The 18624-nt window shown below is 38.8% G+C and overlaps 1 protein-coding gene across 1 annotated transcript in view; it reads left to right on the forward strand.

Annotated features, from left to right (window-relative positions):
• The window catches only part of tpra (translocated promoter region a, nuclear basket protein), a 169406-nt gene that overhangs the window by 59058 nt on the left and 91724 nt on the right, over positions 1–18624 (forward strand). Inside the window, 7 exon segments of the mRNA XM_034183752.1 lie at positions 1326–1522; positions 1632–1772; positions 1965–2081; positions 2908–3111; positions 10817–11001; positions 12147–12294; positions 14801–14938. Of these exon segments, the coding sequence (XP_034039643.1) occupies positions 1326–1522; positions 1632–1772; positions 1965–2081; positions 2908–3111; positions 10817–11001; positions 12147–12294; positions 14801–14938 (1130 nt within the window).

Genomic DNA, 18624 nt, shown 5'->3' on the forward strand with positions numbered 1-18624 from the left:
TGTTTTTTTTTGTTTTTTAGATTTTTGAAAATTTATTACAAATTATTACAACAACAAAAAAAACCTGGAAAAAAAAAAATTCACATGTACATAAGTATTTACAGCCTTTGCCAGGAAGCTCAAAATTGAGCTCAGGTGTATCCTGTTTCCACTGATCATCCATGAGATGGTTCTGCAGCTTAATTGGAGTTCACCTGGGGTAAATTCAGTTGACTGGACATGAGTGGGAAAGACACACACCTGTCTATGTATTAGGTCCCACAGTTGACAGTGCATGTCAGAGCACAAACCAAACATGGCGTGAAAGGAATTGTCTGTAGACCTCCGAGACAGGATTGTCTTTAGGCACAAATCTGTGGAAGGGTACAGAAACATTTCTGCTGCTTCGAAGGTCCCAATGGGCACAGTGGCTTCCATCGTCTGTAAATGGAAGAAGTTTAAATCCACCAGGAATTTTCCTAGATCTGGCCGCCCGTCTAAACTGAGCAATCGGAGTGAAGGGCCTTAGTCAGGGAGGTGACCTAGAACCCGATGGTCACTCTGTCAGAGGTCCAGCACTCCTCTGTGGAGAGAGGAGAACCTTCCAGAAAGGCAAACATCTCTGCAGCAATCCACCAATCAGGCCTGTATGGTAGAGTGGTCAGACGGAAGTTACTCCTTTGTAAGGCACATGGCAGCCCATCTGGAGTTTGCCAAAAGGCACTTGAATGACTCTCAGACCATGAGAAACAAAATTCTCTGGTCTGATGAGACAAAAATTGAACTCTTCGGAGTGAATGCCAGGCATCATGTTTGGAGGAAACCAGGCACCGTCCCTACAATGAAGCATGATGGTGGCAGCATCATGATGTGGGGATGTTTTTCAATGACAGGACCTTGGAGACTAGTCAGGATTGAGGGAAAGATGAATGCAACAATGTAGAGACATTTTGCATGAAAACCTGTTCCAGAGCGCTCGTCACGTCAGACTGGGGTGACGGTACATCTGTCAGCAGGACAGTGACCCTAAGAACACAGTGAAGATATCAAAGGAGTGACTTCAGGACGACTATGTGAATGCCCTTGAGTGGCCCAGCCCATGTGATTTCTTAGTTTTTTTATTTTTAATAAATTTGCCAAAAAAAAAAAAAAATCAATTCACATTGTCATGATGGGGTGTTAGTCGAATTTTGAGGGGAAAAAAAATTTAATTTACTCCATTTTGGAATAAGGCTGTAACATAACAAAATGTGGAAAAACTGAAGCGCTGTGAATACATTTCGGAAGCACCGTACGAGACACAAGAATGGCCAGTTTACTGGATTCTGTTTTCTGTGCACTTTCAGTACGCTCTCCAGTACCACCAGCCTCTCAGCAGCCCAGCCAGTCGGACCAGGAGCTTGCAGAGGTGAAAAGTCTTCTGCATATTGCTGAGGAACAGAAGGGTGAGCTAGCAGAGCAGCTAAAGAATGCTAATGCTATTGTAGAGCAGTACAGAGCTGTGGTTTTGACTCTGGAAGACAGCCTAAAGAAAGAGAAAGAGGTATGCCCAGCACTTTACTGTGTTCTTCTGTTCCATCATCATTGCTACCTCATTTGCTTATAGGTCATTGTCTTTCACACTAACATCCTTCTTTGGTGTTGAACTCCAGTCACGCTCCCCTCTGGAAATCAGGCTGAAGGAGTCTGAGGATGTACAGAAGCAACTTGAGAATAGGATTTTAGAGGTTGAGAAAATGAAGCAGCAGGAGCAAGAAGAGAGGAGGGTTGCCATGGAAACGGTGGAGAAACAAGTAGGCCTGTTATATCACGATTTTAATATTCAAGTGATTTAACTGAAAACTTTGAAAAGTTGAAGTGCATTGTGGGCTGTTTTAACACTAAGCTTTGGTGTGCATACACAGTATAATACACCAGTGTTTGCTGAGGGATAATTTATACAACTGCAACTGGTTATACTGATTGTATTTGCTTGTCTTTTCCAGATATGTGAGTTGCAGCGTAACTTGAAGGCCAGCCAAACGCAGCAGCAGGAGGCACTAGAGAGAGCTTCTGCTGCTGTTACAATGGAGCAGAAGGCCATACAAGAGAGTCTGCTCCAGGTTATATCCACAGCCACACTGATATTGTTTCTGGTTGTTCAAACAAAATTCATGAATTTGTGAATGCTGTTAGATTTGTTTTATTTGTGGCTCAAATAAAAGTTGACACAGCTTGATTCACATCTGAAATCAAATGTTAACTTTGCAGTTGAATTCAAATTGAGTTATATAAGCACAAGACAAAAATACTAAACAGTTGATCCATTAGTTCTTCTGTTCTAGATATTTTCAGGTTCAGTAAGACTTATCAGAGCTTCCAAATAATACTGATCTATTTTTAAATACATTAGCAATGTCGAGTTTTCCTGGGTTCCAGTTGCATCTGTTTGACACAGAACTTTACCTCAAATCTAACTTCACTTTTGGCAAAAAAAAAAAAAAAAAAGTTCACCTTGAAGTGAGGCAAAGCGCAGCACAGGTTTTTACTTGTGGTTTACTAATGCTAGTTTTAGCCACATGTTGCTTCTAAAGCAGTGAGCATACTGAAGGAAGCTAAACAATGCTGTAGCGGTGTGTAATACCAGCCCTTCAGTGGTAACACAACCAGCTGTGTCTTTTTACAATCACCAGTGGAGGGTGCTTTTATTTCTGAGGTTGTTTTGGAGGGCCAACACAAAAAAATATGAATCTGGATAGTAAGGCAGCTAAAAGATATTTTGCCCTGAAAGTTTGAGTACTTTTGAAATATATTATTATGTACTGTTCATTCTGCGAGGACCATCTACCAAATATGTTTTAAAAACAAAGTTTGCATCATTATTTCATTGTTTGTGACTTTGATCCTTCACTGACCCAGTATTACATTTACTCTTTTTATTCCTTATAGACTAAGGTAGCTGAAGAGGCACAAGCTAAATATGAGCGGGAGCTAATGCTCCATGCCGCTGATGTGGAGGTCTTACAGGAGATGAAGAAAAATTCCCAACAAGAAGCAACACATAAGAAGGAGCTGGAGGAGCAGCTCAGTAAGACTTCCTCCCTACTGCAAGAGAAAACTGCAGTCTGGACCACAGTGGAAACTCAGCTGAAGGTACGAATTAAAAAGATGCTATTAGCTACCAGGCTAGTGATGTAAAAGGGCTGAAATTGGCGTTTGTTTGTGAAATTTTAAACAACTTGATCCAGCTGCTTACTTCGTAAGTTTGGAGGGAATATGGATGTCTTCATCAAGCCCTGGATAGTAATTTTGAAGATAAGGTTTCTTTTCCTCAGAGGTATCGTATTTACTCTATTAAATGACCCGGGGGTGTGCAATTTTTGTGAAGGGGGGCATTTATTGACAATCTCTTACGTGTGCGTGCATACATACATGCATGCTGTACACAGTACGCGGTACGTATGGACGTTGCTTCTGCACATCCTCAGACTCCTTCAGCCTGATTTCCAGAGGGAAGCATGACTGGAGGCCAGCTCCAAAGAAGGATATTAGTGTGAAAGACAATGACTTCATGAGCAAATGAGATAGCGATGATGATTGAACAGAAGAACACAGTAAAGTGCTGGACACACCTCTTTCTGGGCATATACTCGCTTATTAAAATCTTGGGGAAGCTGGAGTCTATCGAAAGGCAGGGTATACCCTGGACAGGCTGCCACTCTATTGTAGGACCGCATATAAGTAAACACATTCACACTACCCTACAGTCAATTTATGGTTTTCTATTCACCTAATCTGCGTGTCTTTGGAAGTGGGAGGAAGCTAGAGCATCTGGGGGGAACCCATGCAATTACTGGAGAACATGAACTCTTCACACAGAAAAGACCGGGTGGGAATCGATCCCACAACCTGCCTGATGTGATGTGACAGTGCTAACCACTAAGACACTGTGCTGTCTGACATAAAATACTATACAAATAATGAATGTGTATGAGTTCAATGGTACGAATATCTCACGTTCAATCTTTCATTGAATTATATTTGTTCCATTGAAAGAATGTAAAAACATTCATTATTTGTTTTATGTAACGGCAATAGACCCTTGTCGTTTGATATTTTATTAATTTCTAAACAACAGAAAAGGGACTTACATTTTGATGTTTGTCACTGGTGCGTAACAGTCTAACATGAACTTTAAATAGCTGCAGTGTGATTGTAAAGTAGGATTTCTGTGACATAAACCTCACAATGATTTTTTTTATAGTCATTTTAACTTGTAATTTCGTCAAAATATGTAATTGCCTTTAATGTTATCAGGACAGAGTCATTTCTAAAATATGAATTTGAGCACAATAAGTGGAGAGCTTCTACTTGTGCAAATGTCTTTTGACTTTGATTCGTGGACATTTTTAATGATCTGTTCATTTATTGTTAAAATATAAAATGAAACAGCTTTTTAAAAAATAATAAAATAGTTGCTGTTGAAAGAGCCTTTTATTTAGAAGCAGGTGATATGCTGAATTCTCGGGACCAGATGAAGGTCTCCTCTGCAGCTTTGAATTCTGGTGGTGTTGCTGAAGAGCAGAGATGTTTTCTTTCGACAGGACTTCATGGTGTTCAGCTCATCAATGGAAGTTTGGTTGTCTGCACAGCAAATGTTCCTGATTGGGACAAATAAAAATATTTCTTTAAATATAAAGAAACACTAAACAGTTTATATATTGAAAAAAAATGGAAAAAAACGATGGGAAAAAAACGCCCCCCCCCCCCCAAAAAAAAGTTATTTAAAGTTGAGCTTTTGTGGTGTCAGAATAAAGCTGTAGCTTTATTTGCTAAAAATAAAAAAGACTGAGCCATTTACAAATTAAAGCGTTCACTCAGATCAACTGTGCTAAAAGGCTAAGCTAACGTTAGCCGATCATTAAACCTTCACAGCAGTTCAGTAAACGTCACGTTTTATTTTTAGATTCTCACCTCGATAAAGCTGCAGAACTAAACTCTGTTGGGCAAACTGGGACTTCACATATATCCAAAAAGTGGGAGATTTCGGACTGAGTGGGTTTGCTCCATCCCCTCGGCTGCCTGCCTTGGTCTGCCCAGGAATGATGCCTGAAGGCCGGCTTCTCCGTGTGGGTCGGCCCGCTGTCGCGGTACGATCGATATCTCACCAAGTCGTCAGTCCTCCCTCGGTCGGCATCACTCCGAAAAGTAGCTGAAAAAAAGCTTCTCCCAGCAGGGTGATGGGAGAATCGTTCTACTGCTGTTTTTTAAAGCTTTTTTTCTGGTTCAGGTGACGCAAATTCAAGATGGCGATCGCTGAACTTTTTTTATTTTTTTATTAAACAAAGGTACAAAACATAACAAAAGGTACAGGTGAGCAATCGGTATGTCTAACATATAGCATAGATAACAGACATCATCCCAAAATTAACAGAAGACATAATATACAACACAAATCCGAGAGGTATGGAAGGTTTATTGTAAACCAAAGTTCTTTACCAAGTTTATTGTCTTTATGGCTTTTTTATTTGGTATATTATTTAGGGTTTTAAGGTAGGTGTGGATTTCAATTATCCATAGTTTAAGAAGGGGCTTAGATTGGCTAAATTTGGCTTTATGTATGTGATATTTGCCAAGTAATATATATAAGTTTACTAGATATTGTATATTTTTATCTTTACATTCAAAGGAGGTTATTACATTATAATTGGCTATTTTAATTCTGTGATTAGTTTTATTATAAATAACTCCAGATTGAGCCAAATATCTCTTGTGAACTTACACTCATAAAACATGTGTTAATGACTCCTCTTCTATACCACAGAAACAGCATTTGGGTTCCACATCAGTAAAATTAGATCTAAGCAAGTTGGTCGGATAAATACGATGTAAAATTTTCCAATGTAATTCTCTAACTTTATTATAAATACAATATTGAAAGGGATGTAGCCATATATATTTCCAGTTTAAGTCACTGTATTGAGAGCTCCAATAAGATTTACAGTTGGGTATGTTCCTCTTAAAATTTTGAATTGTATTTCTAATATGTTTATTGCTACACTTTTGACTATTAAGTGGAATCCCATCAATCATTATTGAGCCTATAGTATACTGAGCTTCCTTTTTCACATGTGCCTTCATCAGTTTTTTCAGTCCACTCGGAATGCTTTTCACAACATAGTTAAATTCTTTAGAGGTGATTGGATATTGGTGAGTTCTTAAAAACATTTCATATGTAAATATTTTACCTTGATCGTCAAATATATCTTGAAGAAACATGATTTTTCTCTCTATCCATTTAGGCATAAAAAGTGTTTGATTTCGTGCAGTAATATTCTCATTATTCCAAATAATACATGTATGTGGTGAAAAATTGTGCTTGTAGCACAATCTCCATGCTAAAAGGGCTTGTTGATAAAAAGCACACAATTTCAGCGGCAGTTTAGTGACATTGAAGTTGCATTGCAGTAAAAATGAGAGACCTCCATCCTTTTCAAAAATCTTATTGGGGATAAGATACCACAAAGAGTCAGGGTTTCCAATGCAGTTTTTGATCCATTTGATCTTATTCGTACTATTTAAAACCTGAAAGTCTAAAAGCTCCAATCCCCCTGACTCCCTATGGTTGGTCAATATAGTTCGTTTCACTCCATGCTGTTTGTTCTTCCAAACAAAATTCGTGATTAACTTATTGATTTCGTCTCAAACGGCTTGCTTAACATTCAGAGACTGAGCAGGGTAGACAAATCTAGATATTCCTTCTGCTTTAGTTAAGCGTGATCTTCCCCAAATAGAGATATCTCTTTGAGTCCACATATTGAAAATGCTTTTAACTTTCTTCAGTTTAGGAGAGAAGTTAAGGTGCTGGCGCTTGTTACTATCCTTACAGATGTGAATTCCAAGATACCTGACTGCTTCCTTTATAGTTATATTATCAATTGTTGTATCGTCACAGTCATACAAACATAGAATTTCACATTTAGACATATTTAGTTCCAAACCGGAAGCCTTTGAAAATTCTTTGATCTTTGATATCGCTCTCCCAACCTGAAGTTTGTCTTTTAAAAATATAGCAGTATCATCCGCTAGTTGAGTTATTTTGATTTCTTTATCAAAAATTTTAATTCCTTTTAATTCCTCATCATTTTTAATGTATATTGAAAGTAATTCGGCTGCTAATAGAAATAAATACGGGGAAAGTGGACACCCTTGTCGTACAGATCTTGTAATGGGGAACCTTGAACTGTTGTTAGGATAGAGCATAACACTACTATTAATATCTTTATAGAGTGTCTGAACAGTCATTATGAATTTTGAACCAAATCCGAATGCTTGTAAAGCTCTCAATAAGAAGTGATGTTCTACAGTATCAAATGCTTTGTAAAAGTCTAAGAATAATATAAGCGCTTGTGAGTCAGTGAGTTCAGGGTAGTCCAGTAAATCTAAGATTAATCTAATATTGGAGCTTATGTATCTATTGGTCATAAAACCTGTTTGCGTTTCACTAATTAGTTCATTTAGTCCATTTTTTAGGCGGTTGGCAAAGATTAAAGCAAGAACTTTATAATCCACATTTAATAGGGTAATAGGTCTCCAGTTTTCTAGTTGCGAGATATCTTTTTCTGCTTTCGGAATCAAACATATAAGTCCTTGTTTCATAGTATTAGGCATTTCTTTTCTAAAGAGAGACTGTTTTAGAGTATTAAATAGAGGAACTTCAAGAATATCCCAAAAATGATGATAAAATTCTGCAATTAATCCATCACTGCCAGGCGCTTTCCCTTTTTTTAAAGATCTAACTGCTGTCAGCAATTCTAGCTTAGTAAGAGATCTGTCGCATTGAGTTTTAAATTCTTCTGAAATATTTGGAATGAGCTCATGGATAGAGTAAATGAATGAGTCACAGACTTCAGGTTGGGTACGCGATGTATATATATTCTTGAAAAATGTTTCAACATGTCTAGTAATATCCCTTATATTTTGTACATCTTTCCCATCAATTTTGATATTCGTATTCGTATTTCTTTTGATTTCTTTTTTCTAAAGCAAAAAAAATAGCTTGTATTTCTTTCTCCCTGTTCTAGCCACTTGCATCTAGATCTTACGAAGGCACCTTTGGCCAAATCAACATACATATTATCAGTCTCTTCTTTCAGTAATTTCATTTGTATTACTTCGTTCTCATCCAGAGTGGCTTTCTGCAATAATACATTCAGGGTTTCCAGTATCTCCTTTTCTTTAAACTTCTTATTCTTTTTTATTTCTTTACCACGTTTCATGGCCAATTCTCTTGTTTTGAATTTGAAAAATTCCCATTTTTGTATACAGTTAAGATCTTCTTTATTAAAATCTTCTTAGCTAATTGCCTAACCTTATCGCATAAGATATCATCCTCAAGAAGGTTACTGTTCATTTTCCAATATCCTCTTGTAGAACTATTATTTTGCCTTGCTCCCAAGTGTAGACTAATTGCTTTATGATCAGACAAAGGGGCATATTCATGGGATACCTCTTTAACATGTTGTAAGCAATTGGGAGTTATTAGCCATAGATCAATTCTAGAGCATAATGTGCTGTTAGCCTTACTCCAGGTATAATCTTTAACATAGGGGTTTAGAAAACACCATATGTCTATCACTTTAAGTTTTTCTATTATATATGCGGTACATTTGAATTTTGAGGATATAGTCATTCTAGCTGGAAACCTATCAGCATGTTCATCTGGAATGTCATTGTAATCCCCTCCTACGATAACATACGCATTTGAATATTTTGTATGGACTTGTTCTAGTGTAAAGCATAAATTTGCTGTCATTGTTCTTACTAAATGTCCACTATTGTGGTTATACAAATTACAAATTATAAATACTGAATTATCCAATTCTATTACAATCACAATCCATCTCCCTTCTTTGGACATAGAATGTTCTAGTACTTTTCCTGTAAACTTATTAAATAATATTGCAACCCCTGCAGATTGATTAGTACCATGATTAAAAAAACACATATCCCCCCACTGTGATTTCCAAAGCTTTGTGTCGTCTTCAATTGAATGTGTCTCTTGTAAGAAAATAATGTCAGCATGTTTCCTTCTACTAAATAAAAATATAGCCTCTCTTTGTATGATCTCTAATGCCTCTAACATTTAGAGAAATTATCTTCAGAGAATTAAATTGTAAATCCATAACTACACTTTTATTAATTGAGTAAACAGACACAAAAAAACAAAAAAGCAAACAAAAAGCAAAAAGAAGAAAAAAAAAAAGAGAGAGAGAAAAAAAATAATAATAAATATTAATTTGAAAAAAGGAACGAATAGAATAGGGTGCTAGGGTCAAAGCACCTATAAGCCTTTCACCTTTAAATAACTATCATTTTAAATCCAAGGCGATTGAGGTAAATTACATATCCCACTCAGGGTTGTAGCAATACCGCTTTGGCTGAATCTTTAATAATTACCGTTTTAACTTGATTTCTTTACCGTCAATATAAGCTTTGGCACCAATATAATAGGCCCACTGCCCTGCCTTCCTTGCAGCCTCTACCTGAGGCCACAGCAAGTTACGAGTCTCTGTCTTTGGGAGTCAAATCAAGTTTAAACCAGTTTCCTGCTCTTCAGAAAGGCAGATTTCTTTGCCTCCTTCCATATCTTCTCCGCCGTGTCCAGAGAGATGAAGCGGATAAGTATGGGCCGTGTTTTCCCTTCTTCTCATAGTCCCAGTCTGTAACATTTGTCCAAAAAAATCTGTAGTGTATTAGTCGTCTCCGGAGCCACCTGGCGACAAATGTCAGCAACTTTCCTCTTCAGTTTCTCCTCCCTTTCCTCTGAGACGCCATACAAGCGTAAATTCCACCTCCGATACTCTCTTTCAACTTTGTTTAGCCTCTCCTCAAGTATTTTAATGCGAGCTTCATGGGCAGCAGTAACATTCGAAATAGTTTGTACATTTTCTTTCATGTCGTTCATTTCAGTTAACATATTTTGTAACTTTTCATGCACGTCTCTAATCAATTTGTCATTCTTATCAATTCTTGAAAGTAAACTGTCAGTGTTTTCATTTAACTTGTTAATAATACTAGTATGCACTAGTATGCACATCTTCAAGAGTAAGCTCGGATTTGCCTTTCTTTGCCTTGGGTGTAGAGGTGTCTGATGCTGGTGATGATAGGGCTTCCTCTGCACTCGCTGCCGGGGCAGCGTAGGTGTGGAAGGCCTGACTGCTTGTCTGCTCTTTCCCCTCACCTGGGCTTGGAGCCAAGTTCTTGTCCTTCATCTTCTCCCGTGAACGTTTGTGTTTCATCCTCCTGTAGCCCTCGATTGCAGCCTTAAGTTCTTTAGTGTTAAATCTTTGTAGTATTCGCCAGGATAACAATTTAGAAACAGGCTTTAGGACTTAAACCCCGAGCGCACACATAATTTAGCAGCACGCACACCAAACATTCGTGGCCGCCATCTTGGCTCGTCCGCTGAACTTTTTTCAGGTTGTGGAAACAGCCAGAGTGTGACGTAGCAATCTCCACCCCCTTGCCGCTTCCGAAGCGAAGCGTCTGACGTCACGACGCGTTGGAAATGCATCCGACGGATTGGAAAGCGGTGACGCATCGGCCTGATGTGTTCAATGTGAAAGGCCCTTTAGTGTGATGATTCACTGGGGGTGTCTGGTGTGTGTATTTCCCAAAGAATTTTAGCATTTTATTGAATTGGCTGTTTTCCAGTAAAACTGTTTACTATCAATGATCTTTTTGTTATGCAGGTTAGTATTTACAGTAAAAGTGTGTATTTTGTTAATTTTTACTCTAATTTGAAGTGAAAATACCTGCTTGTCCAGCTGGTAATGACTGTCTTTCTGTGCTTCAGGATGAACTGTCCAAGCAAACTTTTCGCTGTGAGGAGCTGGTGAAGCAGAATTCCCTCCTTCACCAACAGATGGACGAAATGGCCACCAGGATCCGACAGCTTCAACCACAGCAGGACCAGCAGCAACTCGACCTGTCTTTCACTGAGGAAGGAAAGACCACTGAACAGTTATTGGAAATAATCAGGTTAATACTACTACATTACAAAGTAGCTATTTATATGTCTTTTATAATTGATACTGAATGCTTTAGTTGAAGACTTGGAACAAATGTAACAAAAGTCCTTTCTTTGAAACAGGACATCTGTTATTACAATGACTAGCACGTTGCCTGTGGGGATCCACATGCTCTAGTTTGGGTAGTGTGTATAAAATGGGTAGCTGACATTTTTCAAGGATGGTAATGTGGCAAAGTTTCTATAATGAGTTGGAATGGTGTGCGAGTACAGAACTTAGAACTCAACCCTTTTATTTCCTGTTAAATATGGAATTTTTTAATGTTAATTTACTGTCTTAATGTATTTATAAATTGTTTAGGTTCTTGTTATCACATACACATTATTATTATCATCATCAGTATTATTTTTATTTTCTTACTTCTATTTTGTCATTTGATTTTTAAATGGACCACAGTGGAAATAAGTGTAAATTGACTGCATTTATATAGCGTTTTTCCATCTGCGTCAGAGGCTCAAAGCACTTTACAAATAATATCTCACATTCACCCCCATGTGAGGGTGCTGCCATACAAGGTACTCACTACACACCGGGAGCAGGTAGGGGATTAAGGACCTTTCCGGTCAGGCTGGGATTTGAGCTGAGGATCCTCTGGTCTCAAGCCCAGTGTTTTAACCACTAGACCATCACCTTTTCACTTTCTTGTGTCATCCATATATATTTTTTGTATTTACAATTATATTATGCACTTAAATTGAATTTCTAAATAAAATCACGCACGCATACATGTACTCAGGCACTGCTTCACTTTTAATAAATAGATAATTTACCGCCCCCTGCTGGAATGCCATGTGACTCCAGGATGTAATTATCAACGTCCATTGTTCATTGTTGTTAGCTAATATGTGTAGTTTCTCCAAAAATATTAGTCCTGCCAATGTACTGTTTTGGCAGCATTCATCCATGACTCAAAATACTTAAGCATACCAAACAGCAAATGTCAGCTCTCCACAGTTTGTCCGTGATCGAAGTTATACACAAGCACGCATACACGTACACAGAGGCCACTTGTCCTTTTAATATTTAGATTTTTTCAGTTTGTCTTTGGAAACTTATTTTCTCAGTGTGGCTTAATTGGGATTTTGCACATTACAGGTTTGTGCGACGTGAGAAGGAGATTGCCATGGTACAGTGTGAGGCATTTGAAGGAGAAGCTCTTCGTTGCAAACAATGGATGGAACATCAAGAACAAGAACTGAAAGAGCTGCAAGAAGCTCTCAACTCTGAGAGGCAAAAAACACAGGTATGTACTGATATGAACAGCAGTGAGGAATGGAGGAGCTAAGGACATGAACATGATTTTTGAGGGATGTCCCTGTTGAGGTGAGGAGAACATGATCACTAAGAAAAGGCAGTTCACATAAAGCTGCAAAGCATTGCTGCGGTCCTTGCTGTATTAGCATCTCTTGAAGACTGGTTGGAGTGATTTCACAGTGGAACTGGTGAAGAGGGTGGAGATGCTATACACAGTACCGCTTTGAAGGTTGTCACAAATGAAAAGGTTGAATGTGTGTCAGTGTTCTCAGTGAGTCAAACCCCCACATTGCATCCACTATGCTGATCTGCATCATGCATGAAATCTCCTGGCATTGAGGTCTGACTGCGAAGCGAATGTGACGTACCCTAAGCATTTGTTTGCACACGGACAACGAACTATAAAAATAGTCATGTACAGGATTGAGCATGCGTTCTTGTCCCTGATTCATTTTCCGTATGTTATGGCCTGGTCACACGGCATATGATGATTCCTGAATGAATGAAAAAAGTAAAGTCACAAATTGTTGAGAAAAGGTGAATGAACGAGCTTTATCACTGAATAACCTGCGAATCAAGAGCACAAAAGGGACAAAGAGAGGAACAAAACAAAACTGAAGCAAATGTTGATCTTGACGCTGTAAACGAAACGCACCTGGAGCTACTGCTTGAGCAGTGTGTGTCAGCATCTCTGCGTTCCAGGACTCGACGCTGGGACGGACAACACGCTGCACACTCCGTCTTGCTCTAATTTAAAAAAAAAAGGAAGTGCTTGCTCCACATTCGTAAGACGCCTCATTTTTACAAAACACTACCACACTAACCACAGATGCTAAATACTCCACCACAAAAATACACACTGCAAACACACCAAATATTTCTCAAATCTCTCAAATACCAAAACTCTAATCGCTGTCTGTACACCCAGAATGCGCATGTATGAGACAGAGAGAGAGAGAGATAGCACTTTCTCTCTCTTTGCCTTTTTTTTTTTTTCCAAAACCCTGCTGTTTCAAAGTCCCGCTTCTGTAAACTGCCTCCTGGTTTGCACAAATGGAGGCGCAGTTTGCTCTGAGAGATCACAGCAGGTGACACGTAATATTATTACGTCATGTCGGCCCTCAGCACCACGGAAACAAACGAGGCTGATCGCGCTTCTGCAAAGCCCCCCCCCCCCACTGTGAACAAATAAGCAGTGATCAAGGATCACTTCCTCAAAACTTTTGAACTGTCAGACTGAAAGGGCCAGCAGGCTCTTCTCTTTGTACAGGCTGGAGGACAGCAAGCCCTTCAGAGTTTATGGACAGAATGCTGCCGCTCTGGCTGGACTTTTTGTGCAGCAACTCTGTCCTCATGTGCACGCGGTGCTGGAACAACACCATGATCATGGGCTGCCATGCGCTGGCGGAGGAGGCCGACAAATTCTTTAGATTGCCAAGATGTTAGAACTCTTTCTGAACTGATTGATAAACTGTCTACATGATTTTCTGTGAGAGATTCAATACCAGTGTCTGTCAGTGGAAGAATGCATGGCGGTTATTTACAAGTTTGACAAGTCTGAGGTTGATTAATTTTAGGATGTACTTGTACATCCTGAAAATATCCATATTGAGACTTTGTGTAAATTGAATGGTATGTTAGGGAGATGAAATTGAGCAGTATTACGAGCAATTCTGTTGCTGCCTGTCTGTCCCTCCATCCCATAAATGGTATAAACATTCTGAAATCAACTCCTGTCACATTTTTAGGAGGAATTTTGTGAAACCTGGTACAAGTTTTTGTTATAGGTTGGTAATACTAATATTATCATATTGTTCGAGTAAGGTCCATTTTACTACTTATGGACCTTGATTAAGAAATATTGGCACTACCAGTTTCATGAGATGGTGCCTGCATTCTGAAATCAATTCCTCACATATTTATGACAGATTTCATGAAACTTGGTACAAGTCCTTGAAATGTTATCAGAATGTAGCTAGCACTTGTACCAAAGCAGCATTTGGCATTAGGGCAGGGGTGGGCAACCTGTTCCAGAAAGAGCCATGAGGCTGCAGGTTTTCTTTGCAGCCACTGACTCCACCAGGTGATTTCACTGATTAACTGATTCCATCTGCTCAAAGTGATATTAATCAGTAAAATCACCTGGTGGAGTCAGTGGCTGCAAAGAAAACCTGCACCCTCATGGCTCTTTCTGGAACAGGTTGCCCACCCCTGCATTAGGGGATATTGTCTTTGAGCGCTCTCATTTGCATTGTGAAGGAACATTGCCTATTATACTACTCTTTGTATGATCCAGCACGTAGGTACATTAGTCCAGCTGCTGGAGAAGGTCAAGAGGATGTAAATATTTCATCTGACTGTAGCAGATTGGTGGTTACTTTCGAGAGTTGTTGATGGACTGTTTTTCTGCCTGGGTGGTAGCCATCCAGGAACTAGGGGAGCATGGGTGGATAGCATGAGAGGAATAAGGAATTATGTGCTTGTGTGTCTTTTAGGTTACAGCAAAGACTTTGGCCCAGCAGGAGGAACAGCTGAAAAAGATGGAGAGCATCAGTGCCCTCCAAGAAAACATTAGGATATTGAAAATGGACAGAGAAAAACTGGAACAAGAGCTACATCAGTCCCAGGCTAAAGTAAGATCCAAGTATTGTACAGTATGTCATGATCTTGTTTGTTTATTTGGCGTTGTTTTGTTTTTTGCCACACCTGTGCTTTCTATTTGTACAAGCATCAGGTTAATTGAACGTGAAAGTCAGATCTTTTTTTAAATACTGAGTAGAAAGCTGTGTCACAGCTGTGAATAAAATATAGGAAGGTTCAGAGCTTTTCCGCACAGAAATCTACTACACTGGAGAAATGGGCTGTTGTTTTCTTACTTGCATGTCCAAACGCCCAGGGTGTGCTGCCTGGAAAGAGGGTGAGCAGATGCATGAGTGCACAGTCAATATTACTTTCATCAGAACACCCGCCCCATCCATATGTTTCAATATGTCTGATTTAATCACAAATAAAAAATAAATTACAGATGACTCACTTGTTTAGTGCCAGATCTGTTCCTCCTTGTGCACAACTCAACTGTCGTACTGCGAACTCAAATTAATGTCATTGTCATGTGACTTTGTGATTTCAAAAATATAAATAAATAAAATAGGTGCATGGGTAAAATAATAATTCCCCATGCAAAAACAATTGGTATTGTTGGTAATATGTCACCCCGGACATGTACGGAGCTCAAGAAAAACCACTGCACATTGATGATGTAGTTACAGTTGACACGTAGAAGTTGCAAGAAAAAAACTTGTAAAAAAAAACAAACAAAAAAAAAATTTTTTTTTGCTTTTTATGTGTTATGTGTTGGGGTCATGAAATTAATTTAGCTAAGAGTTGGTGTTTAATCACCATGGGTGGGACCTGCTTTGGGGGGGATTGTTCCACTCTAAAACTCAAACAACATAAGCCTTGGTCCCAACGAATAATAAAGCCGTTAATAATGAGCCACGTATGGATTTGTCAGAAATTTCAGTGATTATTCAAATAATGAGCCACGTACATTGCAAAAACAATTAAAAAACACTGCGAGTGATTGCATCAGCGCACCGCATCACAGTGCAGTTCATCTGATCGATTATAACGAGATGTTAAATCTATCATAAACATAATTTTACAGCTGCTCATAAGAAGGAATGAACATGCAACTGTTTTACACAATCCATTACAATGTAAACATTACAAATAATTACCTTTTAGATGGTTCCAAATACATTCTCCACCTCATGAGGCACATGAGAGAGAGAGGAAAGAAATGCTCCAGCTCAAACGGTCCTCTGTGTTTCCGGAAACGATTAGAGGTGTTTTCAATGGGTGTTTTCTGAGAGAAAATGATTCATCCAGTACGAAATAATTATTTTATGTATGCACCGTCCATCGCACAAAGCACTGCATCCAGCTGAATAAAGCGGGTGGGATTGTCACAACAAAGTGCGAGATAGTGCAGAGCCAAAATAGCCTGTCCTATCCTCTTAGCCGCCAGGTACTCGGATAATGGGCTTGTAACAGCCCCATACTCACCACTCACATGCCTCTAACATCCACGTTTGTCCTCGTAGTACCACATACACAAACTGCCCCACGCTGTTTTTGCTAAATTTTGAACTTCTTGAAATTTGCAGCATTCTCAGAGATGAGCCTCGTTAGCTGAAAATTCTGACTCTAAGAGCCACTATTTTCCCACGTTTGTTGAGTAACTTCACTTGTAAAAAAAAAAAAAAAAAAAATGTTACGTGGCTCATTATTCATCGTTCATTATTTGGTGGGACCAGGGCTACAACCCCTGCCAAAAATTATGGAATCACCGGCCTCGGAGGATGTTCATTCAGTTGTTTAATTTTGTAGAAAAAAGCAGATCACAGACATGACACAAAACTAAAGTCATTTCAAATGGCAACTTTCTAGCTTTAAGAAACACTATAAGAAATCAGGAAAAAAAAATTTGTGGCAGTCAGTAACGGTTACTTTTTTAGACCAAGCAGAGGGAAAAAATATGGAATCACTCAATTCTGAGGAAAAAATTATGGAATCATGAAAAACAAAAGAACGCTCCAACACATCACTAGTATTTTGTTGCACCACCTCTGGCTTTTATAACAGCTTGCAGTCTCTGAGGCATGGACTTAATGAGTGACAAACAGTACTCTTCATCAATCTGGCTGCAACTTTCTCTGATTGCTGTTGCCAGATCAGCTTTGCAGGTTGGAGCCTTGTCATGGACCATTTTCTTCAACTTCCACCAAAGATTTTCAATTGGATTAAGATCCGGACTATTTGCAGGCCATGACATTGACCCTGTGTGTCTTTTTGCAAGGAATGTTTTCACAGTTTTCCTCTATGGCAAGATGCATTATCATCTTGAAAAATGATTTTATCATCCCCAAACATCCTTTCAATTGATGGGATAAGAAAGGTGTCCAAAATATCAACGTAAACTTGTGCATTTATTGATGATGTAATGGCAGCCATCTCCCCAGTGCCTTTACCTGACATGCAGCCCCATATCATCAATGACTGTGGAAATTTACATGTTCTCTTCAGGCAGTCATCTTTATAAATCTCACTGGAACGGCACCAAACAAAAGTTCCAGCATCATCACCTTGCCCAATGCAGATTCGAGATTCATCACTGAATATGACTTTCATCCAGTCATCCACAGTCCACGATTGCTTTTTCTTAGCCCATTGTAACCTTGTTTTTTTCTGTATAGGTGTTAATGATGGCTTTCGTTTAGCTTTTCTGTATGTAAATCCCATTTCCTTTAGGCAGTTTCTTACAGTTCGGTCATAGACGTTGACTGCAGTTTCCTCCCATTCGTTCCTCATGTGTTTTGTTGTGCATTTTCGATTTTTGAGACATATTGCTTTAAGTTTTCTGTCTTGACGCTTTGATGTCTTCCTTGGTCTACCAGTATGTTTGCCTTTAACAACCTTCCCATGTTGTTTGTATTTGGTCCAGAGTTTAGACACAGCTGACTGTGAACAACCAACATCTTTTGCGACATTGCGTGATGATTTACCCTCTTTTAAGAGTTTGATAATCCTCTCCTTTGTTTCAGTTGACATCTCTCGTGTTGGAGCCATGATTCATGTCAGTCCACTTGGTGCAATAGCTCTCCAAGGTGTGATCACTCCTTTTTAGATGCAAACTAACGAGCAGATCTGATTTGATGCAGGTGTTAGTTTTGGGGATGAAAATTTACAGGGTGATTCCATAATTTATTCCTCAGAATTGAGTGAGTCCATATTTTTTTCCCCTCTGCTTGGTCTAAAAAAAGTAACCGTTACTGACTGCCGCAATTATTTTTCCTGATTTCTTATAGTGTTTCTTAAAGCCAGAAAGTTGCCATTTGAAATGACTTTAGTTTTGTATCATGTCTGTGATCTGCTTTTTTCTACAAAATTAAACAACTGAATGAACATCCTCCGAGGCCGGTGATTCCATAATTATTGCCAGGGGTTGTATAATCACAAGTTCACATATATGCAGTAATGATTTTTTTATTATATATATATATATATATATATATATATATATATATAATAATAATTCATCTGAAGCACAGACTTCTTCCTTGTCTCAGTGAAGGTTATTCAGTGTGGGGCGTCGGGCCAAGTTTGGCTAGTCAGGCTTGACATGGTAATTGACAATTTCTTTGCAAATTAGTTAAGTACTGTTAAGCAGATTGAGTTCCCTGCCAATATATAGACCTGGGTTGGAATCTCACTTTGTGCTACCTCTTTGTGTCTTAAATTTGGCAACCAGCCTTGA

This window comes from Thalassophryne amazonica, chromosome 12, assembly GCF_902500255.1.
Source record: "Thalassophryne amazonica chromosome 12, fThaAma1.1, whole genome shotgun sequence".
Classification (NCBI taxonomy): domain Eukaryota; kingdom Metazoa; phylum Chordata; class Actinopteri; order Batrachoidiformes; family Batrachoididae; genus Thalassophryne; species Thalassophryne amazonica.